Source organism: Numenius arquata, chromosome 9, assembly GCF_964106895.1.
Source record: "Numenius arquata chromosome 9, bNumArq3.hap1.1, whole genome shotgun sequence".
Taxonomy (NCBI): domain Eukaryota; kingdom Metazoa; phylum Chordata; class Aves; order Charadriiformes; family Scolopacidae; genus Numenius; species Numenius arquata.
The window spans coordinates 30,188,843-30,213,730 of NC_133584.1; the positions used below are offsets into that span (position 1 = coordinate 30,188,843).

At 43.8% G+C, this 24,888-nt stretch overlaps 2 protein-coding genes across 3 annotated transcripts in view; one reads left to right on the top strand and one right to left on the bottom strand.

The window, feature by feature from the left end:
- The first annotated feature begins 713 nt into the window (after positions 1 to 713).
- B3GAT2 (beta-1,3-glucuronyltransferase 2) lies at positions 714 to 23,783 on the top strand. Its single transcript, XM_074153852.1, has 4 exons — positions 714 to 1,253; positions 12,756 to 12,900; positions 22,717 to 22,865; positions 22,943 to 23,783. Exons 1-4 carry the CDS (start codon positions 714 to 716, stop codon positions 23,027 to 23,029), a joined length of 921 nt encoding a protein of 306 aa, XP_074009953.1. The 3' UTR covers positions 23,030 to 23,783.
- SMAP1 (small ArfGAP 1) overlaps positions 23,302 to 24,888 on the bottom strand; it is a 105,612-nt gene continuing 104,025 nt past the window's right edge. Inside the window, exon 11 of one of the 2 annotated variants that reach the window (XM_074153850.1) lies at positions 23,302 to 24,491. In XM_074153850.1, coding sequence (XP_074009951.1) covers positions 24,357 to 24,491 — 135 coding nt within the window. In that variant the 3' untranslated portion in view covers positions 23,302 to 24,356. The remainder of the gene's footprint in view (positions 24,492 to 24,888) is intronic. The other variant, XM_074153851.1, reaches the window with a different exon arrangement.

The window sequence follows — 24,888 nt, forward strand, 5'->3', positions numbered from 1 at the left end:
CGCCTTATTTACAACTTGGCACTTCAGCGGAGCTCAAAAATATTGCTCCGTCAAAAAAACCCAAAAACAAAAATGAAGTAAGCGGCTGCCCGCGGCTCTCCCCGGGCGTCCCGGCTCGTCGGGCGGGAGGCACTGCCCCGGGGAAGACGTCCCGGCCGCCGGCCGAAGTTGCCGGCCGCGGTGCTAACCGCGGAGAGAAAGAGCCCCCCGCTGCCGCCGGCCGGGCCCCGGCGCTGCCCCCCGCGGGCGCCGAGCGCGGACCTCCGCCGGCCACCGCCCCCTCCCCGCCGCGCCCGGGGGCGGCAGCAGGAGCGGGGCGGGGCGGGAGCCACCCCGCCGCCCGCGGGGACCCTCCCTCCCGTCTTTCCCCACCCCCGCCAGAGCCGCCCGGGGAAGCGGAGGAGAAGGAGCGTCTCCCCCGAGCCTCCCGCCGAGCCCCGGCAATGCTGAGGGAGGAGGAGGAAGGGCGGCCGCTCGCCGAATAAAGGCGCGGAGGGAGAGGGGCCAGGCACCTGTCCTGCCCCCGCTGGGCTGCGGCGGGGCTCCGTGGGGCGACCGCGACCCGACCCGCCGGCGGACCCCCGCGCCGCCAGTCGGGAGCGCCGCCCTCCCCGGCTGAGGAGCGAAGGGGCAGCCCCGCCGCCATGCGCTGAGCGCCGCGGCAGCGCTCGTCCGTGGGGCGGCGCTGAGGGGCGGTGCGGTGGGAGGGCAGGATGAAGTCCCTGCTCTTCAGCCGCTTCCTCCTGCTGCTGCCCTGGGTGCTCATCGTCATCATCGTGCTGGACATCGACAGCAGCCGGCCGCCGCTGCCCGCCCTGGCCCCGCGCGGCGGGGGCGGTAGCGGGGGAGCCCGGCCGGCAGCGGCGGGGCGGGCTCCCCCCCCGCAGGCGGCGCTGCCCACCATCTATGCCATCACGCCCACCTACAGCCGCCCGGTGCAGAAGGCCGAGCTCACCCGCCTGGCCAACACCTTCCGGCAGGTGGCGCGGCTCCACTGGATCCTGGTGGAGGACGCGGCGGCGCGCAGCGAGCTGGTGAGCCGCTTCGTGGCGGGGGCCGGCCTGCCCTGCACTCACCTGCACGTCCCCACGCCCCGCCGCTACAAGCGGCCCGGGCTGCCCCGCGCCACCGAGCAGCGCAACGCCGGCCTGGCATGGCTGCGACAGCGGCATCAGCACCTGCCCCCGCCCCAGTCCGGGGTGCTCTTCTTCGCCGACGACGACAACACCTACAGTCTGGAGCTCTTCCAGGAGGTGCGTGCGGGCCGGGGGGTTCACGCTGCGGCCCTCCCCTCAGCCGCTCCTCGTCTCACCTCACCTCAGGCGTCCGCTTCGCTTCCCCTCAGGCACACGGCCTTTGCCGCTTCTCCTCGCCCCGCCTCAGGCGGCCGCCGTTTCTCTCCTCAGCCGCTCGCCGCTGCCCGTCCCGCCTCACTGGGCCGGGGAGCCCGTCCCCCATCCCCGCTCGGCTGTGTCCTCGGTGCCTCTCACCCAAAACCCGGGCACGGATGAGACAAGTCCCTCAGCCGGGCTCCCCGGCGCCGCCTGCGTGTGACCACCCCGCTCTTCCTTTTAAGTTTCTTGTCCCTGTCTTCCCCGCCCCCTCCCCCACCCCACCCACCCCGGCCCCAACTTTTTACTGGTGTTTTCTCCTTTTCCTGCCGAGTGAGGCCAGTTTAGGGTGATGTAAGGGATCCAGTTTGTGTTAAAACTGGGATGAGAAGGGCGCCGTCTTTGATTTTTTTTTTCAGGCTGCGTTCCTCTCCCTGTAGGGCAAACTCGCATCAGGAGTCGCCGTCCTTCACAGCGTTTTCTTGGCGGAAATAAATTAAGCTAGAGCCGGCTCCTTCACGTCGAGTTGCTCAATCTTTTTGAAGCTCTTAAAAGCAGCAAATCGTTTGTGTAATGACTAAACACCCTTTCAGGAGCCTCTTTTGTGAAGAGACCTATTTTTGTCTTTGTTACAGCCCCTTGGTAAAGCTCTTCTTTTTTTTGGTGGGAATTGGCAAGCCCTCGGGGGAGAGGTTATCCTGCCTTCTTTCTGTGTTCCTCGTGGCAGGAAGGAGGGGCGTTTAATAAGTGAACATAAAACAGCAGAAGAAAGGTCATGTACATCTTCCGTGACAGCTGGAAAAGTAACCTTGGCAAGAAAACGAGGGAGGGAAATGGAAAAGTAGATTTGCAGCAGATAGGAAGACTACAGGACTTCAGACAAGTTGCGGTCCGTGACTTTTGCTGGTGGACAGTACAGTGTTTAGTGGTGTGCACCCATACCCTGCACTTTGGAAGCACCGTGCTACCCCAAATGCTTTCCAGTCGATAGGTTAAAATGAACACGGCACGCAGAAATGCGAAACACGTGAAGTTCCATAGAGCAAGTAATTTTAGAAATGCTTATGTTCGTTTGTGCTGTTTCGTAATGCATCCTTTTCCATTTCCAGTGCATGGGCAGGTGCAGGGTCCCCATTCAGCAGGGATGCCCTACTTCCTTTGCCTATTTGGCATTCAGTGTTGGAGTTGGTAATCTGAAGACCTTTACCTGGAGGCTAAACCTTTGTTGTAATTGATTTTTCTTAAAATCTCTTGGCTATGCTTAGAGCATTATAATGCAGAGTAATTCCACCTACCGATCTTTGATGTGATGGGAGTGTTCACCTCTGCAGGGGATATAAAACTAATCTGATTCAATCTTAGGGACCCTGTAAATTGATACAGAAAACACACTGCCACAATAAGTAATGTGGGACAAAAGATATTTGGAGACAAATGTCTACTTTTTTTTTTTTTTTTTTTTTTTGAGTAGTAATGTTGGGGACAAACTAAAGGAACTGTATTGGCAGGTGTATCACTTGAGTGACCCATAGCTACTGAAAGGGGGTTGTCAGGCTTATTCTTTTATCATTTCCTGTATTATTATTCTAATTGCTGTGAATGGTGAAACAAAAAGGTACAAATTACCTCTCTAATCAGCTAGGAAATGCAGGAAGGCAAGGGGATAAAATTGTCTGAAAGGTTAACCTTGAAAACTGGAAGCATGACAGGCAATCTGTGTTTACTTTTTCTAACAAGAATGGTCACCTCGGGCATGCTGAGGCTTCTCTTTGAACAGGGTTCAGCTGCTGGGGAAAGGGTGCTTATTCCGAGCCCTGTGTTTGCTGGCAAACACACATGCACGAAGGAGTTTTCCCTGTGAAATGTGGTGGTTGTAAAGCTCTGTTACAGGAGTGGAGAAGGAGCTTTGACTCCGCTGTAAGTTCCTTCCCATGATTGTTTTCTGAGGTCACTAACGAGCTGTATGTAAGGTCTCTGGGACGTTGCTGGTAGTAACACAGGGAATGCCTTGTCAGTCTGACAAAGTTAATGGAAGTCCCTTGGCAGGCTTTACCAATGGGATGTGCCTTTACGACAAATGTGAGGTTGTGTTTGGAGAGAGCCAGTAGTCTTGTTTTCAGTCAAGGCGCTGCTTGGGGGTTTTGGTATCTTTTTTCTTTAAAATACCCACTTCTGTCTATACGGGTTCTGGCTTGACAGCTCTGTAGTAAATCTCGATCTCTCCTTCAGGAATTGATTGATTTATGAGGTCAAACCGTGCTCATCTTCTCCAAGCATGAAGGGAATGGCTTCAGAACATGTTGTATGCGGATGAAATCTGGTAATAATTCCTGTCATGAAAGTAGCAGTAACGACACCTGAGAGGGAGGGTTTTTTCAGTTTGTTACCCTGCCGGGAACAATTCTCCGGACCTGCAGTTGCATGATCCCAAAGGAGATCAGATAAACTCTGCTCACTGGGGAGAGTGATATAAATGTAGAGGGACAAGACAGGAGCTCTGAATTCTAGTCCTACCACCATCCTGTGCTGGCTGGGTGACCTTCAGCATGTCACTGACATGGGCCTGGGGACATGTGTGTCCCAGTCTGCTGGCAGCAATGTTTGCTAGCATCTGTCCGCAAGCAGTTATCTACATTTGCTGGCTTATAAAATAGTCAGTCTGTCTTCTTTGTAATGGCTTTCTTCTGACTCAGAGTTGGTTTCAGTAACAGCAATGAGGCCATTGGTGGGAACCAATGCTAGTTAGGACTGTAAAGCCGACATAAGAGAGGCATTAGGGATGTGTTTTGCTCAGAGGTCAAAAAAGCATTACAGAGCAGAAGGCGTGCCAGGGAAGGGCACATCAGTGAAGGATTATGTTTAAGTTAGCTCCTTTGCTGTGGGTTTCCCTAGTGCCCTTACAGAAGATGGAGCCTTTTTAACAAAGCAAAATCCACAAAGGCTTTACTATGAGTGGAGATGTATAAGCAATAAAGGCATGATCAAAAAGGAGCATGCTTTGACATGAAATGCCATGGGATACCTCTGAGAGCTCTTGATGAGGAAATTCTAATCTTTGTCCAAAATACTTCTGTCTGGTACTTACAGGGATAAATCCCTTATATTTGATATGGAGTGAGCTGGGCCCAATAGACCTGGGCAAAATGTGTTTCATGGAAATAAGGAAAAATCCCTGCAGCTTACAGTAGTGTTTCACTGGAAAATGTCACCACCTGTAGTAAAGCAGGAGCCCTCTGGTGCTGTTTATAATTGTCTTTTTTTCCTAAGACATATTATGGTATATGTGTGTATAGTTTAGTTTTTGACTGGCAAAACTATTTCCTCAGGGCAGGGTCTGAGCGTGTTTAGTTGCTGTTTCTAGGATAAGTTGGAGAGCCTGATTTGTCTTTCTGCTGCTGCAGTGTATTCAGCACTGGCTCATCTGAGTGTTCTGTTAGGAAAGGCTCACTTTCCCTGGAAAGGCTTCAGGGAAAGGACCGATTGCTTCAGTGATTCATTGTAAAATTCTATAGAGTACTAACCAGGGCTGCACTAATGATGAAGAAATATTTCCAGGAGTGGAGGTGTGGCCTTTAAGTTATTCCCAACTCTTTCTGCTTGAGAGTATAATGGTGGTCAGGTGAGAAATTGTGCTTTTACTTTAATGCTGGTGGTTCTGGCATATCATATTTTTTCACTTATTATTTTGGGAAAAGAATTTATATTTTTTTTGGTCAGATATGATCTGTTCACCTGGAGGTGTTCATCTGCATCCCTCCATCAAAAACAACAGCCTGTTTTCTGAAAATATCTTTATCAGTTGAATGTCAGCCTGCATTCATAACAAAGCCACTAAAAAGGCCTGAAATCCCAACTACTGTATTTGATATGCTTTACAGATGTTTCTGTATGAATAATCATAACTTCTATTTTTTACTGTAGGCTGTTCTTTTTGGAGTGATTGTTAGTTTCTGTTGCGTTTGTGCTTCGTCTTATGCCTGAATGCAAGTTATTGTAATATTTTGTCTGATGCTTAGCAACTGCCAGTTTTACATTTTTAGACTTCCAGAAAGAAAACTTAAGATAAAGCTGGCATTCCACTTTCATAGAGAGATTTTAAAAACAAGATAAGCACTAGAAACCAAAGACAGACATAGCTAAATTCCACTTCCCTTAACTCTTCACATCCTTCACGTGTTTCTATGTCTTGGTATATTTTCTCTGCTCTATCCGTATTTTGAGTAGTTGGCCAAAGGACACCGCTGCCTTGGTCCATATATGGATAGGTATGCAAGTTGTATATGTGTTAGATGTCCACTCTGCTGTTGATTGTGCAGACTACCCTGAAACCTTTGAGGGCAAGGGGTGAGTTGCTTAAGGAGTATGAACAACAGGAATAAACATGTATGAGAAAGTGAGCTTGCTGCATTCAGAAAGGCATTGATTATTAGAGATTCCTGTCTAGGTTATATCTGTCACCTTTGTTTGTATTTTACTCAGACACCCAAACTGAGATGTGTGTGAAATTAAAATGTCTACTTATATCTAAAACTATGATCTCACTCACTGCTGCCCCTAGCCCTTTAGTTATTGGTGTCTAAATGTTCATAGCAAGATTTGCTAGGTGCCTAGAGCATGCAAGTATGGCATACACCACTATCTTGTCTGAGCATGTCAAGGATTTGCAGACTGGGTCTTCTTAGAAGAACCCATGCTATAATGTGTGATCTAAATACAGCCTTGCAGCATGGAGTTCAAAGTAAATCACAGGATTAATTGTCATTTCTAAGTGGAAAAAAAAAAAAACCCACAACAAAAACAACCCAACAAAACACCCAAACTTTTATTTAATAGCTTAGCAGCTAGCCCTGTTGCCCACTGAGTTGAGGATGAGAATTCAATTTGCTATAGCTCTTGCCTGCACAAGACTGCCCTGGCTATTGAAGGTTAGGGCTGTCCAACTCTAGTAATGGCACTGTATAGCAGAGGGCAATTTGTGTGGGCGATGCAGACTGAAAACATATATTTATGCCCCTGCCCTTTGCTCTTCCAAAAGGTATGTAATGAAGGTAGCAGGTATTCTAGTGGCTCTTAACAGTTTGTAGCCTGAAAAAAAAAAATCTTTGTTATTGAGAACAGACCAGAAATACTTGCAAGCATTGCATGTCACACAGGCTTCATTTTTGCCATGATCGTCTTTGTAAAATATTTTGAGAGCAACTCAAAAAAGACATTACAGAAGAGGTAAATATTTACTATTTATTCCAACTTTGACTAGGGGAGGGGTTAGTCGCCCTTGGATAACTTTTACGTAACTGCCCTAATCTTCATACACTGTATTAAGCTAACTCTGTATATTTTTAAGGGATATATTTATGCAAAAGATGTAAAAGTAGTATAAGTTAATCTCTTTATCTTTGAAAACATGGAGATCTTTTGTTGTATCTCTTGGAGCTGGCTGGAAAAATAAAATTTTTGCTATAGTCTTAAAAATAACATTCAGCAGTCTAGATAGAATTAAATATTAGCTGGCTGTCATTAGTTATTTTCTTCATCATAAAAAAAAAAATCTAAATATGACTTAGCAGTGCATTAAATACCTTTCTAGTGTATAAATGATTTAAGAATACATGACATTTTAAATGGGCACTGACATTCCTCTTGCATGTAGACATGTAATACCTATGCTAAAGAGGTTGGATTAGACAAGAGTGGTAGAGAAACAATTAAATAGCTTAAAAATGAGAGGAAACAGTGACAAAAAAAGCTATGTGAAACAGATTTATCCAGTGAGGGACTCTGGGTTACAAAGTACCGAGCACTGACTGTTTCAGCACTTTGGCAGCAGTCTTTTTCTTTTTACCTGTGAAACTGATACTTTTACTACAAAATTAATTACGAATGGACACAACCTAGTAGAATAACAAGTAGGATGAGAGAAGGAATTAATAAGTACAAGGGCCAAAAGGAAACATGAATATAAAATGTTTTGGAAGACTTCCCAATCCAGAGAAATTATCTCACAACTGCTTTAGTTAAATTTGGTACAGTTTTCTCCTGTAGGGAAGCAATACTGGCATTTGTACCCAAGGATGCTGGTATAATTTAGAAGCATTAATCATTGTATCTGATATTTAAAATATTGTTTGAGAGAAGGGGTAATTAATCTACCCTCCCTCTGCAGTGTAGATTGGGTACGGATCAGCAAGAGGAGATTTAAGGCAGATGTTTGGGAAAAAGCTTTCTAATAGTGAGAATGATGAAGCACTAAATCAGTTCACCTGTGGATATTGCGGAGCAGGCTAGATCAATGGTTGACAATTATTTAATTTATTTTTTTTATTTTGTAGACTCTTTCTACAAGTTTTCCCATGGAAACACACCCTTAATAGTCAAGTTTACTGACAACAAACTTGCTTTTTGAAGTTACTATCCCCTAAGTGTCGCAGATCCCAAACCACAAAAAACACTGGCACAGATTTTCTATTACTCTTTTGAAGTAATAAGTAGGGGCAGAAGATCCATTTAATGCCTAAATAAATGGGCATAGCATTGTTGCAGCTGAGCTGTTCCCCTGACTTCTAGTGCAGTCACATAAGGTTTGCTGAAGCAGAATTTGGCTTTAAATGACCTGTGAGTATTGTGGGCTGCCTGTCTGAGAACTGACAGAGAACCTGGCTATGCTCGTGCTTTAACCCGTAACATTTTCCCCTGTGGAAGAATTGGAGTGAAGGAGCTCTAGATCCCATCTATGGTAATAATAAATTGGGATTTAGCATAGAAATCTGCTTGAGCCTTGCTGTGATGGGGAGGGGGGCAAGCCTTGATGATAACCTGTAGCCTGACCAGTACAGCCCAAAAGTTACCCAGGGGTTGAAGTGAGAGAGAACAGAGGGAGAAGAAAAGCTTACTGTGTGTGGCAGCCAGGTTTGCATTTGCTGAGATCTTTGAATCTCAAATAGAAATGCATCAACAACATGCTGCAAAAACACAAGAACGGCTGTTCCAGCCTGGAAGCCTTTTCACTGTAGGAGATATGGCCATGTTTCCTTCTGTCTGTCATTTGCTTTCATTCCCCTTGGGAATATTTTGTTACTGGCTTGGTATCTTCCCTGTCTGGCACATCCCATTAAGCAGCTTTTCTTGACTGACTAATGAGATGCTATTTTTAGCAATGCTTTTATGAGACACTGTCTCTTTTATTGCCTGGCTACATTTTCTGCATTTTCACTTATTAATCTTTAGTGGATCCTCTGTTGCTATTGTATTTACTGTTATATGCCCATCATCTCACTGGAATTTCTTTGGTCAGTTGTTACTCCCCTCTCCTGTCATTTCCTTGCTCACTCCTTCCCAATTGTGTTCCCCCGCTTCATTTGGGTTTGTACTGGTATCTCTTCTCATCTTCCTCCATGCAGTACATTGCTCTCCTCCTATGCCCAAGACCCCCTTCAAATATTCAAAAAGTAAATAAAGGAGAAAAGCATTTCCAGAGGGAGATTCATCCTGCTTTCAGAGAGCTGTCTGAGCCAGGCAGGCTGAACCACACCAGTAGGTTCCTATCCCTGTTCATTAACCATAGAAGTCTAACTGGGATAGACCAGATGCCTAACTTACAGAGAGTTAAGTGTAAGATGAATACCATTCATGTAAGCTACTAGGACTTAAAATGCTGAGTATTAAGATAGCATGTGCCACCGCACATTAAAATGACAGGTAGAAGAGTAATTGAGGAAGCTGTTCATAAGTTATACAGTTTTGGCAGCTGTTTAACCCACAGCACTAAAGCTATTTAGAATTAACATGGTTTTGAATCGCCTTTTTCTGTCCCAATGATTAGCAGCATCAAATTCCAAATGCAAGTTGGCTTTTTAATCCAAATAATAGCTTTCTCCCTATCGTACATAAACACAGCCTTAATGCATCAGTATGTTAAATGCAGCAGTGCTACTCTCAGAAGATTAAAATAAATATTCCTACTTTCATCTGCATAGCATATCCCAAATCTGTAAGGTATTAGTATACCATATATATCAGTATTAGTATAAATATCAGTCTAAATGTGCTCTTTCAGTTTGTTCTTAAAGGGATTGCTGTATTTTTGACACCTGCTTATTTGATTCTCCAGAAATGTAACCCATGAGAAGAAAGAAAGCAACCCAAAGACAAAATAAAGAGCTCTTTAAAGGGTTACTTCCTTCTGGTGTGTGGTGGCCTTACTGACTTAACTCATGAACACCAAGATGGTTCCAAGACTGTAATAATTAAAAATTCTTGGGTCATTTCATGCTGGTTTCATGAGGTCAGTGAGATACTTTTCATCGACAAGATTTTCCTACACACCGTGTAAAGGAAAATATTAAGGTAGATCAGTCTGGTCGTGCAAGCATAAATGCTGTGGCTGCTATTGACCAAATTCAGAAGTCTTGTGTGACCTGGTTTATTTTGCAGTACAGCTGCCCAAGTGTTCCCTGTGCGGGAAAGGTAGGGCATGGGCTTACTTTCCTCATCTTCCACCAATTAGCCACCTTTTGTAGTTGGAGCGTGCCTGCCCTTGTCTTGCTGCATTTTATGTTTACCATGGGTACAGGCAGTTGGTACAGGGTAACTAAAATGCTGTAAATTGGTGCACTAGTAATTTGTTCAGTTATCCATACCCTCCAGAAGGTATTAATGGCAACACAAAGTTATTGGGCATCTGTGTTTGTCTTGCTGTTAATGCTGGTGTAGCACTGTTGGGTGTATGTGGTTTGATCATGCCCTTGGAAACTTGCCTGTGTAGACAAACCCAACAGGATGCCCTGTGTGCATGTCTGATGTTTGGATGTTAATATAAATACACTGTTAGAAAAATTTGTGAAATGGATGTATCATTAAAACCAGAACTAAAAGATCTTCATGAGGAAGTTTAACTAATTTCCATATTCAAATAGTTAATTGCTAATTCTGAATTTCCTGAATGGAGGAGTGTGAGAGACTGGAAAAACAATCTTAGGCAGGAGAACAGTTACAGTTGAACATGTTTAACAGTAGCCTGTAGAGAGATTCATGGCGGTCTCTCACTGGAAATTAAACAGTCAATGATTTGGATAGAATCCTTATCACGACAATTCCCTTTATTGCCAATTGTATACATACCCTGTTCTTATCCAGAATGGACTGCTGCTACCAAGCGAGATAGTCTGACTTGCTGCAATAGTTATTAGGGTGGAAGCGTGAAAATTTTGCTAAACAAATTTAAAGATACACAAGAATTGAAAGGAGAGAAGGTGCATGCCTGTCTTCTGTGTGTACATACATAAGTGTGGATTTTTAAATATCTATTTTATGCCTTCCCTGTGTGAAAGTTCTCCTCAGAATCTGCTAATGTTTCTAGCTTACAAATGTGAACCAGAATGATATGACGTCTTTTTTTTTGTCGTTTTTTTTTTTCTGGTGCATCTCCTGGGAGTCTAGATGATATGCATGTAACCAGCGGTGTCCCTCAGGGGTCAATACTCAGCCCAGTCCTGTTCAACATATTCATCAATGACCTGGACGAGGGGACCGAGTGTATCCTCAGCAAGTTTGCTGATGATACCAAACTGGGAGGGCTGGCCAACACTGCAGCGAGACCTGAACAGGCTGGAGAGCTGGGCAGAGAAGAACCTAATGAGGTTCAACAAGGGCAAATGTAGGGTCCTGCACCTGGGGAGGAAGAACCCCAGGCACCAATATAGGTTAAGGGTGGATCTTCTGGAAAGCACTAATGAGGAGAAGGATCTAGGAGTCCTGGTGGATAGCAAACTTTCCATGAGCCAGCAATGTGCCCTTGTTGCCAAGAGGGCCAATGGAATCCTGGGACACCGCTGGTTACAGGCCTCCAGCTTGAACCTGCTCCATTAATCATTACCCTTTGGGTCCTGTCACACAGCCAGTTCTCAATCCACCTCACTGTCCCCTCATCCAGCCCACACTTCCTTAGTTTCCCAATGAGGATGTTATGGGAGACAGTGTCAAAAGCCTTGCTGAAGTCAAGATGACATCTGCTGCCCTCCCCTCATCCAATCAACCAGTTATAGCATCGTAAAAAGCTATCAGATTGGTCAAACATGATTTACCCTTGGTAAGCCCATGTTGCCCACTTCCAATAACCCCCCGCTCTTCAACTTGTTTGGAGATGACATCTAGAATGAGTCTCTCCATTACCTTCCCAGGGACGGAGATGAGACTAACTGGTCTGTAGTTCCCAGGGTGCTCCTTCTTGCCCTTTTTGAAGACTGGAGTGATGTTGGCCTTCCTCCAGTCTTCAGGCACCTCTCCTGTTCTCCATGACCTTTCAAAGATGATAGAGAGTGGCCCAGCAATAACATCTGCCAGCTCTCTCAGCACTCGTGGGTGCATCCCATCAGGGCCCATGGACTTATGAATGTCCAGTTTGGCCAAGTGGTCCCGAACCTGGTCCTCCTCTACTGGAGGAAAAACTTCCTCTCTCCATACCCTCCCCCTTGCCTCCAAGGCCAGAGATTCATGAGGGACAGCCTTAGCAGTGAAGACTGAAGAAAAGAAGGCATTCAGCAACTCTGCTTTCTCCGTGTCTTCCGCCACTAGGGTGCCCATCTCATTCATCAGTGGGCCCACATTATCCCTAATCTTCCTTTTACTGTTTACATACCCAAAAAAACCCTTTTTGTTATTCTTAACTGTAGCGGCCAAGATGAGCTCAGCTTGAGCCTTGGCCCTTCTAATTTTCCCCCTGCATATCTTCACCGCTTCCTGGTATTTCTCCTTGCCTGCCAGGCCCCTTTTCCAAAGATCATAAACCTTCTTTTTGTTCCTGAGCTCCAGCCAAAGCTCTCCATTTAGCCGGGCTGGTCTTCTTCCCTTTCTGCTTGTTTATTGGGATTTGGGTATGGCTCTTTCCTGGGCTTTTAAGAGCCCAGGAAAGGCTCTTTTTTACACAATTTCCTGTATCAGTGTATTTGTTACCAGTATCAATTGTACTTGTCTTAATGTAGTGTATATTTGTTAATCATTATTATAATATTCTCTCTCACTAGGCTTGTACAATATGTAAGCAGTTTATAGAAATAAGCCTACTGCAAGATTGCTACAGTCTTGTAGGTAAAAAAGATTTAGTACACCTTTGAAAACGCAGACAAACAAACAAGAATACCAATACTGTTTTTTCACAGCTTTTAAAATTTCTGTGTTAAAAGATAATATGAATAGGATATTTTCAGTAGAATTGAGCTGTCTGCAGGCTGGAGAGCTGGAGGGTTCACAGAAAGTGAGTGGGCACATGAAGCTTTCAAATGCTTACTCTCTTGGGCTGAAATCTGTAAGCTTGAATTGCTTTTAAATACCTAATCTTGATGATTAATGTGTAGGTTTTCCACCAACACTTACAAAAATAAGCCTACCAGGAAAACATACATGCAGTCACGCTGTGCCTGCCTCTTGCAGATGCGCACAACCCGCAAAGTATCGGTATGGCCTGTGGGGCTGGTAGGAGGACGACGGTATGAGCGCCCAGTTGTGGAAAACGGCAAGGTTGTTGGCTGGTACACTGGCTGGAGAGCTGACAGGCCCTTTGCTATTGATATGGCAGGTAAGTACCACATTTTATAATATGTGAATATTTCTCAGAATAACTATTCTTACATATTTTTTTTATGAGTGGGACAGAAACAGATGTCTCAGTATAAGCAGTTTTTTAAACTTCCAAAGTGCATCTGCTCTACGCAGCCATTCAGCACTAAATATCCTGGAAGTCCTAGCTTGCACATATCACCTAATTAAGTTGCTTGTTGGCGATATCTGAACTCACTTTGACTTGGTTTTAATTTTATGCAGCAACTTGGCTTTTATGTTGTATAAATTGTTTGTCTGAAACAAGTTAGTTGTAAATTAATTAATCCAGTTAATTTTTGCAAGGAGTCCTTGCCTTTCACTGTGTCATCAGTCTACATCAAGCAATATAAACGCAGGCGCTTCTTAGACCTCATGTTGTAAAATGCTACTTTATCCTGAAATTTTTCATTTTTTATTGGTTATTTGGAATGATGGTGATAACTGTAGATGGATATAGTTTGAAACACTGGGCTTACGGAAAAAATCAATGACAGCTATAGCCTAGTAGATGAAGGCAGAAGAGCTTCAAAATGGATCTAATCAATCTTCTGCTGTGAAGTTAGCATACCGCATAGCTCTATCTTGCTGCCAGTCCATGCTCAGACAATTTTTTGTATATAATCACAACTGCCACATAAATCACCACTGTGTAGAAGTCTGACTGGTTTCCCAGCAAAGGATACAATAATTGCACTTAAGCATATTCTGTATCCAGGAAGGAGAGGAAGAGGGAAAAGGAGGCCTACAAGGGCAAGAATGGGGTAGAAATAGCCAGCTATTTTCTTTTTTCTGATACGCTTATGTTTTAGGAGAGGGAAGAAGACAGTGTTTTCTCATCTCAGCAGGATCATAGAATCATAGAATGGTTCAGGTTGAAAGGGACCTTAAAGATCATTGAGTTCCAACCCCCCTGGCCTGGGCAGGGACACCTCCCACCAGGCCACATTGCTCAAGGCCCATCCAGCCTGGCCTTGAACACCTCCAGGGATGGGGCATCCACACAGCTTCCCTGGGAAACCTGTTCCAGTGTCTCACCACCCTCACAGAAAAGAATTTCTTCCTAATATGTAATCTAAATCTCCCCACTTTCAGTTTAAAACTGTCACCCCTTGTCCTTGTCCTACACTCCCTGATAAAGAGTCCCTCCCCATCTCTCCTGTAGGCCCCCTTGAGGTATTGGAAGGCCGCTCTAAGGTCTCCCCGGAGTCTTCTCTTCTCCAGGGTGAACAACCCCAACTCTCTCAGCCTGTCTTCATAGGAGAGGTGCCCTCTGATCATCTTTGTAGACCTCCACTGGACCTGCTCCAACAGGTTCATGACCTTCTTGTGCTGAGGACTCCAAAGCTGTATGTAGTACTCCAGGTAGGGTCTCACGAGCGCAGAGTAGAGGGGGAGAATCACCTCCCTCGCCCTGCTGGCCACACTTTAATGCAGCCCAGGATGTGGTTGGCTTTCTGGGCTGCCAGCGCACATTGCCGGCTCACGTTGAGCTTCTCATCCACCAATACTGCCAAGTCCTTCTCCTCAGGGCTGCTCTCAATCCATTCTCTGCCCAACCTGTATTTGTGTCTGGGATTGCCATGACCCAGCTGCAGGACCTTGCACTTGGCCTGTTTGAACTTCATGAAGTTCACTTGGGCCCACTTCTCAAGGCTGTCCAGGTCCCTCTGGATGGCATCCCTTCCTTCCAGCATGTCAGCTGCACCACACAGCTTGGTGTCGTTGGCAAACTTGCTGAGGGTGCACTCAATCCCACTGTCCATGTTGCCACAAAGATGTTAAACAGCACTGGTCCCAGTACTGACTCCTGAGGAACACCACTCATCACTGGCTTCCACTTGGACATAGAGCTGTTGACTGCAACCCTTTGAGTACAGCCATTTAGCCAGTTCCCGACCCACCGAGTGTCTGGTGTCTCTCCAGTTTATGGACCAGAATATTTTCACATGGATTGAAACGTTTGATGAAAAATATGTACAGATTTTAGAGTGCAAAAGGGGGAAAGGAGAACTAATAGTTGTTAATATCTCAAAACCAGAAATATCAATAGGTGAATTTGTCACTGTAAAAGTGTTTCACATTAATAGTATCACCTGGCATGAAAATATGAGTGTCTAGGTAGAGGTATTTCCTCAGGGGAGAACAAGATATGTCAATCCCTAAACTTGTTCAGCCTATTGATGACTGCAGCTGTGCATTTTAGGGGTCTCTTCCTGTAGATTTATAGATACATATTGATACTATGGAAGTGGTTACTTACGGGCATTATAAAGTTGATAGCATAATTCATTAGTAGTAGGTAAAAAGCCATTACACAACATTGGCCAAGGGAGTCTAACCCAGACATGATGAGATACACGGAGAGTTCTTAAGGTGTTGTTTACACTTTGCAGTTCCTGAAGCACTGGCATGAGGGAAAAACAGCTCCATTAGGAACATTATCTGCATGTACTCTTACCGAAGTCACGGAAGGGAGGATTATAGAGACGAAGATACAAGGGTTGAGAGTATAGGAAGTTTTTGCAGGATCTACAAACAAGGAGTTACTACTCTGTGAGAAAACTTTATTATTAGTCTTCAAAAAATAACTGATAAAATTACATTTTTAATTTCAGCAAGGAGGGAAATGGATGTTGGGTAGGCTGGTAAAAAACTATGTTAAGTTTGCATCTTCATTCCCCTCAGAAATACCTTGGAAGGGCACAAACAGAATAGAACCTGTACATCCCGAACTGCATAGGCATCTGAACAGGTGCAGTCTTGTCCCGGTTTGAAGTAAAACCAAACCAATTTTCTGTTCTGTAATTTTACATCTTAGCTAGGCCTCTTCTAGTTGTCTGAAATTAACAGCATATTGTGGAGAAAACTGCTCATTCCCAGAATGATCAGACCAATGTTTGTGCTCCATGCCAAGGAATGGTATGCAGGGAGGCCCTTGCTTATACTTATTGCTATAACAACCAAGGGCAGCCAATTTCGTTATTTGCCCCCTTAGAGGGTCGGAAACGGAAAAAACGTAGAGGGGTCACATCAGTGGGGAGGAGTGGACAGGACAGGTGACCCAAACCTGACCAACTGGGGTATTCCATCCCATCTGCCCCATGCTCAGTATAAAAGCTGAGGGATCAAAGGATCAGCTCCCTTCCTGCGATGGCCGACGTCCAGAGAGGACTCTGTCTGTTCATCTGCCTTTGATCCCGATCCGTGTGTTCCTGACTCCAGAGCTGGAATCCAGTTCCCATCCGTTGCTGAGTCCAGTCTGGGCCTTCCCCAGTGCCTGCCGGTGACGTGACTGTCATCCTAGGAGCTTGATATGGTTTTGTATATATTGTATCTATTTCATTATTTTCTTCTTTATTTTTATTTTAATATTGATTCTTCATTAAAGTAGTTTAGTTTAGAATGAACTTCTGAATCTCCTTATCTCTTTCTCTCCTCTCTCTCTCTTTTGGAGGGGGGAGGGGGGGGGGAAGGGCCATCTGTCGGTCTGGTTTCAGTAAATTCGGCCGAAACCACAACGAGTCTACAGGATGCATGTTAACACTTCGTTTTCCACCCTTGTCAATCGCCTGACCCCCCAATATACCCTTGGGGACTTGCTAAAAAACCGAAGTCCATGCTGTAGTACATTGCTGCCATTCCTCCTTTTGCTGGCACCAAATATACAAGTAACTTGGGAACTCAGGTTATACCACTTACAGCACATGAGGAAGATCAAGCATCTGTTTTGAAACCGTGGGGAAAAAAAAGTGCATATATTAAACTGCTCAGCTGTCTACAGCTGCTTATAATTAGTGTATTCCCAAGGCACTGGTAAGGGATGTCTCTTTGGTTTATCTTTTCACGGTGATCTTTGCAAAAATTTGATTGTGAGGCTGGGTGCGAAAAGAATGACTGCTTAAAAGGTTTGGGACCACTGATTTAATTTGTGACTGTTCAGAGGAAGCACATCCTTGCTTTTAAGCACAGAAACTTCTTATTCTGGACTTCAAGATACAGGGCCAAATTCAAATCTACTGCAAGTGGAGACAGGTCCTGGTGATTTCATTGGGATCAGCTCAAAGACCCTAGCTAGCCAACTTCCCTAGATTCTTCTTTGAAATCTACTCGCACATGGCAGTCACATTAGATCAGTTGAGTAAACATGGCTTATTTCTTTGAGAGGTTTGTGGTTGATGCTGCTCTAATGCTAAACTGCATTCAGGAAGCAAAGTAGCTGGTTCCTGTGTTGCTTCTTGTCTGGCAACCAACACACCACCTGAATTAGTTGTGGTGTCTTTTAAGTTCTGCCTCAGTTTTAACTGTAGGTGAGCTCTCGATTTTGACCTCAGATAGAAAAGCAAGACAGAAGTGGGTGTTGTAAGCAAAAAGTGACATTGATTCTGAGACTGGCATTATAGACCTGATTTAAAGTGTTCTATATTAAATGATGCTGCTAGTGATTTACTGTCGCCTTGTTCCCCGTGCCAGTTTTTGACCACCCATGACAAGAAGTTAGATTGTGATTCTGCTGCTGTCAAGATTGTTCAAGGAGAACAGATGCATGCTTTATGTTAGCACCCCAGGAACTGCTTCACAGAATCACAGAATGACATGGGATTGGAAGGGGCCTCTGGAGATCATCCAGTCCAACTCCCCTGGACACAGGAATGTGTCCAGGCGGATTTGGAATGTCTCCAGAGAAGGAGTCTCCACCACCTCTCTAGGCAGCCTGTTCCAGGGCTCTGCCACCCTCAAAGAAGTTCCCACTCATGTTTAGATGGAACTTCCTATGTACAAGTTTGTGCCAATTTCCTCTTGCCCTGTCACTGGGCACCACTGAAAAAAGACTGGCCCCATCCTCCTGACACCCACCCTTTAAGTATTTTTAGGTGTTGATCAGATCCCCCCTCAGCCTTCTCTTCTCCAGACTAAAAAGACCAAAGTCCTTCAGCCTCTCCTCCTAAGAGAGATGCTCCAGGCCCATAATCCTCTTTGTAGCCCTCTGCTGTACCCTCTCCAGCAGTTCCCTGTCCTTCTTGAACTGGGGAGTCCAGAACTGCACCCAGTGCTCCGGATGGGGCCTCACCAGGGCAGAGCAGAGGGGGAGGATGACCTCCCTTGACCTGCTGGTCACACTCTTCCTGATGCACCCCAGGATGCCATTGGCCTTCTTGGCCACAAGGGCACATTGTCAGCTCATGTGCAGCCTGTTGTCCACCAGGACTCCCAGGTCTTTCTCCTCAGAGCTGCTCTTCAGCATGTTACCCCCAACCTGTCCTGGTGCATGGGGTTATTCTTCCCCCGGTGCAGCACCCTACACTTGCCCTTTTTAAATTTCATCAGGTCCCTCTCTGCCCAGCCTGTCCAGGTCTTGCTGGATGGTGGCACAGTCTTCTGGTGTGTCAGCCGCCCCTCCCAGTTTTGTATCATCAGCAAACTTGCTGAGGGTACATTCCATCCCTTCATCCAGGTCATTGATGAATATATTGAAGAGGACTGGACTCAGTACTGACCCCTGGGGAACACCACTTGTTACGGACCTCCAACTAGACTCTGTGCCGCTGATCACGACCCTTTGAGCTGTCTTTCAGCCAGTTTTTTGATCCACCTCACTGGCCATTCATCTAACCCGCACTTCCTAAGCTTATCTATGAGGATGCTGTGGGAGACTGTGTCAAAAGCCTTGCTGAAGTCAAGGTAGACAACATCCACCGCCCTCCCCTCATTTCTCCATCCAGTCATGCCATTGTAGAAGGCTATCTATCTTCCTTCAGTCACAGAGTTTAATCTATGCTGGTGAATCACTGAGCAAGCAGCTTTTGCACTTGTGGTTCAGACCTTATCCACTGTCCCTCTTAAGTCCCTCTGCTAGGGCCTGAGCAACCTTTTTTTTTTTTTTTTTTAATTTTGCCATAGTATGACATCTTTAGTACATCTCATCTTTCTTATGCTAGTCTATTAATGATAGAATTATAGACCAGCCCAGGTTGGAAGTGACCTTGAAAGATCACCTGGTCTAACCTTTAGAAAAGGCTGAGAGTCTAATTTTTCAAAATGTTTAATGAAACAGTATTTTCACATTTGATTTAGAATCGTCCAAGCTTTATTTTGAAAGCATTGGAAAATACTGAAGTTATTAAAAATAGGAAAAAAAAATATTTAGTATGAATTTGTAATCATACTGCAATTACTATGGCAATATAATGTGGAGAAAACTCAGCTGAAACAAACAGTTTTGGATGGCACTGCAAAACATGGTATATTTTGTGTATAATGATTATAATGCGTGTAATCCTTGAAAGAGCCACTGCTGGATGTCAGAAGTACAAAGGTTTTGAGTGGCTACGGCAGATGCCAAACTCAAACACCCCCCCCAAACCACCCATCCATCAAAGGGTAACAACTATTTTAAATGTTGCATTTAAAATTGAGAGCCTCTTTCATGGTAAATTAACTGTCAGCATATGACTTTGTTCTGAAGTACAAAAACTCCTGCTTGAGCACTTCTGCCTTATTGCAACCCAAACAGTATGTTGCAGGGAGAAGATACTTTTAGGAAGCCAACCCCAAATCATGGCAAGTTCAACAAGCTGAAGGCAGTACCTTGAACTGTGTGGAAACCAGTGTATTTATTTCAACATCAGCACTGAGCATTAAGCATTTATACCCTCCCAAACGATTCCTTCAGCTACTATCCTATCCAGAGCATTCAGCAAGCAAAGGCATTAATCACAGCAGAAAAATCTTTAAAGACTGTCTCAGTCTAACTAGATGAAGAAAAATGGTTCTGCCTTTTAACAGACGTCTAACACAAGTCAAGGTGTGAATTAACAGAAACAGCTTCTGTAGAAAAAAGCACAGATGTAATCTTTGCCATGTCTCTTAAGTATCTTGTCCTCCAACAAATTAATTCTTATCTAGGTGGCTCTTCAGCCAACTAGATTTAATTTAAAGCCTTGCATTAAACACAAAATAACTATAAACTCCTCTTTACACTCTATGAAATTGTCCTGTGGCATTTCATGTGATCTTAAGCCCAATATGACCTTGGAGGAATAATGATCAAGAATTGTATGCATGTAGCACTGTTCTGTTATGCTGCACATAGTAATCCCAGAATAATCCCTGTTTGCGGGGTAGAATTCAAAATAACAGTGTCTTTTCACCTGTTAGCACAGGACCATTATCTGCTGAGAGAAATAACCAGCGCCAGTCTGGTCAAAGCCAGAGCCATCTCCTTTCTTTTTGATGCTAAAGTGATCTGTCTGTGATAAACAGTCAACTGAAAGTTGTGAGAAAATGGTTTTCCCTCAAGTCCATCAGAAGTCTATCTACATAAATACAAAATGCCATACATGTGAAATTAAAGCAGTTAAAAAGCAGAGCTGAAGAACTAGAGAACCAGGAGAATAAGTCTCCTTCAATTATTTTCTCTCTTCACATTGCTGCTTTATTGGATTTGTTTGAGAAACAAAGGCTGCGTTGACCACTGATCAAGGAAACAAACCTGAGGCCACAGGCCAGCCAGTGCACGGTAACGCACGTCCTTGCCACGTGCAACACTCAGTTTAATAATCTTTTATTTCACGCATGAAAACATGGGGAGTTTTTGATAACGCCCTAAAATGGTAGTTTGCAATTGCATGGTAGGAAGGGGGGCACGGCACATCGAAGATATGCACGTAGGAGAACTCAGAACTGAATCCAGTTTTCTCAATGGAGGAGCAAGCTTTGCAACACAAGAACCGAGAAGAAATTAATGTATGGATAAGTGTGGGCTATGGGGGTGGGGGGCGCAGGGAGCCAAGCTGAGATACACAAAGATGAGCGGCAGAAAATCTGTGTGTGTCTTCTGCTTAGAACGACTCCACTCTAAAAACTAGGACACTACGCTAGTTTTGGCGTTTACTTAATTTTCTCCTTCATGGATGAACAGCTTAAATTTAAAAAAAAATTTTTTTAAGAAAAAACAGCAGCTCACAGCTGATTAGGGCTCCAACAATGCTTTCCCTTGCAAAGCAAACATTTTTGGAGGGGCCCAAAATATTAACCCCACTAAAGCCCAGTTACACCAAAAATTTGCATTGTTTGCTCGATAGAAGAAAAAAAAAACCCAAACCCTAACCAAAATCACTGAACTGAACCAGACCAATTTGTTCATCATTGATAAGTCCATGGCTGTCTTTCAAAGTGCAGAAGCTGGCGCTCTCTCTCTCTTGCTGAGGGATTTTAAACTCTCAATGTTGTCTCTTCACAAATGATTATACTTGGCTACAAACAGCAGTGGGATGGAGCCCACCATGTGCTCCCTCACAGCCAGGCTACAAGACACTGGAAGCAGTAAAGGTGTCTCACACCTCCTGGAAGTCTTTTATTCACTACAGTACTCTGGAAGGTGTGGATAAGCCCTTCCCATCTAGACACCTATTCTTCTTTTTCTTAGGATATAAAGTTTTCTTCAACTGTGTCTACCAGTGAATTGGGACCTCAGTTTACATCCAGCCCATAGTCTTCAAGTGCACTGTCCAAATCTTTATTTAAAAAAAAAATTTAAAAAATCGCTTTCTCCTATCTTCCTGTCCTTTGCTACAAGCAAGAGCTTGACAGTTAAGATAACGGTGGTTTCACTGTGCCTTCTTTACATGTGATGTAGCAATTACTTCCTTATATTTTCCTCTTTAAAAGGCTCCCATAAAAGCCACAGATACTTACTTTAAAGGAAAATACAGTAGGAAGACAATTCTAGTAAAAAAGGGGACAGATTTATATTCTGTTAGATAAAGATATACTCATTTAAAAATGAGAAAATTTTAATACTGGCTTTTGAATTAAATGTTCTTGCAGTTTTTCAGAACAGATGTCAAAACTGTTACTACTGCTGTTGTAAAGGGGCAGCTGGAACCACTTTGAACTGACACGACTTCTTTGGTAGGCTTGGCAATTAGACATAAGGAGTTACAAATTAATTTTTCTTTACAAGTATATAAGTCAAGTTTTGAGTCACACTTAAAGCAGCATACATGCGACAGCCTTGTTGAATGAAAACTGGGAAGTTCTATAAATAATGGCAAACCTGAGATTCAGGAGAGCTGCTTCAGAGAGGGTAGGTTTGTTCAAACTAGTAATTTCTTAGTTTATAATCCCCCTTTGAGGGACCTAATGTACATTACTGGAGGAAAGCATTGCACAGAGAGGCACGTGCACTGATGGAGCCCTTTCACAGTCAGGCTGTGCAATGCACAGATCAGCTACACTGTCCTGCAGACCACCATTGATGAAAATGATTCCCAAGTCCACATTAGCGACACGGTGTGCAAGGCAAAACATTAATACGGCTTGTCTTTCATCAACAATAGCATGAAAACTCTCTAAAGGCTAAAAATCTCTAAAGACCACAGCCGTTATAACTAACATATTTTAGCCTTGTTTTCTGACTCTCACCTTTAAACTAGAAGTGTTTGTACAATATACATTTCATACATTTTACTTTACTTAAAATTTGGTTTTATTTCTTAATTAGAAGTAGAAAGGAAGGATAGTCAGATCTTAGCAATACCCGACATTTTAGGCAAAAAAGCCTATGTTCTCTAAGTGACAGGAAATTGATTCAACATGTTGAAAACATGGTGCGATTAAAAAAATCTGATTGCACCTTCAGGGCAAAACAAACCTACCAAATTTTGTCTATCCATATAATCAAATTTACACATTTTTAAGAAGAACATGGGAGATCTCTGGGCTGAAGTATAACTTGCACAAAAATGTGAAGCCTGAAGGTTTTTCCTAACATTTTTCCCCTATTCTTTCCAAGGATTTGCTGTCAGTCTTCAAGTGATTCTGTCGCATCCAAAAGCTGTATTCAAGCGTCGTGGTTCTCAACCGGGAATGCAAGAATCCGATTTTCTGAAACAGATAACAACAGTGGAGGAACTGGAACCAAAAGCAAACAACTGCACAAAGGTACGGATTTCCACACTTACTACAAATCTTCCGTATTGTCTGCAGATGACTCTACTAACAGAAGTGTTATTTTATAGGTTCTTGTATGGCACACACGAACAGAAAAAGTAAATTTAGCTAACGAGCCAAAATACCACCTGGACACAGTCAGTATTGAGGTATGACCTGGGGACAGAGTTGAACAGGAAGTACAGGACAATGGGTGCGTCGGAACAGCCTACTTCTGCATGAGACCTTGCAATGGTCATCTGAGGGACTTCTGCGGAAGCAAAAGGAAGCTGGCAAATACTCTAACAAGCAAATCACGTGGGTCTGCTTTGTTCTACCTTGTTTGCATGCATTTCTGAACTCGTGTTTTAATAAACTGACACTTACCCTTGTGTTAAGGCTGTTTCCACATAGTAAAAACAATCAAGAGAAACATGGCTGCAATGGAGCATTTTCAAAATCATCATTTATGTATATACTTTTTGTATTTATCCAGCTTAATGGCGTGAACTGATTTTAAATCACAAACTGTTGATCTAAATATTTGCATAAATAAATCCTCCAAATTGAACATGTTTTCCTTCATTAACAGTAGATTTCTTGAAGAAATAGCGGTCAAATAGTTCATGCAATAATGAAATAAAAACCCACAATCATTTATGGATTTATCCTTTTAATATAGGGAAATAACATTTTATCATTACGAGGCACCATAAAATGTAAACACAATCACTGTCATAAACCTGGATATTTCTGCAAAGAAAAATATATCTGTTCACATTGAGTTCCCTTGTATGCATATTGTGTCGCTAGTTTGCAGCATTAATACCGTGTGTGCCTCATCAGCCAGATCAGATACTTTATTACAGGAAACTCACATGGATCAAATGCTCATTTTTAAAAGAATAAACTATTGATTTGTAGAACTACAGCAACATCCAGGTTTATCTTTCTTTCAATAACCATAATCCCTGTTATGCACACCATAATAACATCACAGTGAAATGTATGATGAAACAAAATTTGTTTGATATACTAGAAAACATTGCTCAGTGATACATTTACATTCTATTTATATATCATTAAACATTTGTTCATACAGTACCTTCTACAGGATTACTGGGTAATTTTGGGGGGTCAGGGTTCATATTTTCGGCTATTACTAACATGATAGCTACATCCCTTATATGCAAACATTTGATCTAGAATTTTGAGGGGAAAAATTAAGTATGTGGTTAAGCAGCTTCTTAAATATATAGTCTATGAAATCATATGCATTGCATGAAAACGCTGCCAATGATACATAAATGTATTCTTGATTTGCTTTTCACTACATCAAATTTAAATCAATATAGACCACAACACGGTCAGTCAGTTATATTCTTAATCTGAACAGCTGGGGAAAAAGAAACAGAGTAGGTACATGGAAGGAACAGTGAAAGTAAATGCATTTGAACAAGGAATGTCAGGTCGCTGTTCTGGGTGAGACTTCCATTGCAACTTTCATTTCCACAGTTGTGTGCTGAGAGTCTGACCAGAGGAGGTTCCAGTCCATCCTGCTGCTGTGCTGGGGGGCTGGCCAAAGCCCATCACGTTGCTAGAACTGCTGAGATTCATTCCAGCCATTTGCTGATTCATCTACAGAGTACACACATGATCCTAGTTAGCACTGGTGCTGAAACACAACACACCACTAGCCAGAAAGCAGTCAGCAAACTAGCAACCCAGTTAAAGTACGTTTCCCTGAAATTAGTATTTCTTATTAAATAAAAATATTGACTCAATATTAAGTTTCTAAGCCTGTTCCAAGATGGCAGCTTTTCTGGACCTGGTTTCTGTTCACATGGTCACCACTGCACATCAGCCGACTGGCTGCAGCGCGGGGAGTATGTGTGGAGTCTGCATGAACACTCCGCTAGGGAATTCACAGAGGGTGTGACAAAGGAGCCCCATGTGTCTCTGTTGGTAAGAGCTTGCTTTCAAAGTTTCAAAGCTAACCAACAGAATTGTGGCAATTGCAATAAAGAAACACCAA

Bases quoted from the DNA above. Each gene is read 5' to 3' on its own strand.
- B3GAT2 (XM_074153852.1), top strand. From the start codon at position 714: ATGAAGTCCCTGCTCTTCAGCCGCTTCCTCCTGCTGCTGCCCTGGGTG. The intron at 1,254-12,755 runs GTGCGTGCGGGC...TGCCTCTTGCAG, and splicing joins GTCTGGAGCTCTTCCAGGAG to ATGCGCACAACCCGCAAAGT. The intron at 22,866-22,942 runs GTACGGATTTCC...GTTATTTTATAG, and splicing joins AAGCAAACAACTGCACAAAG to GTTCTTGTATGGCACACACG.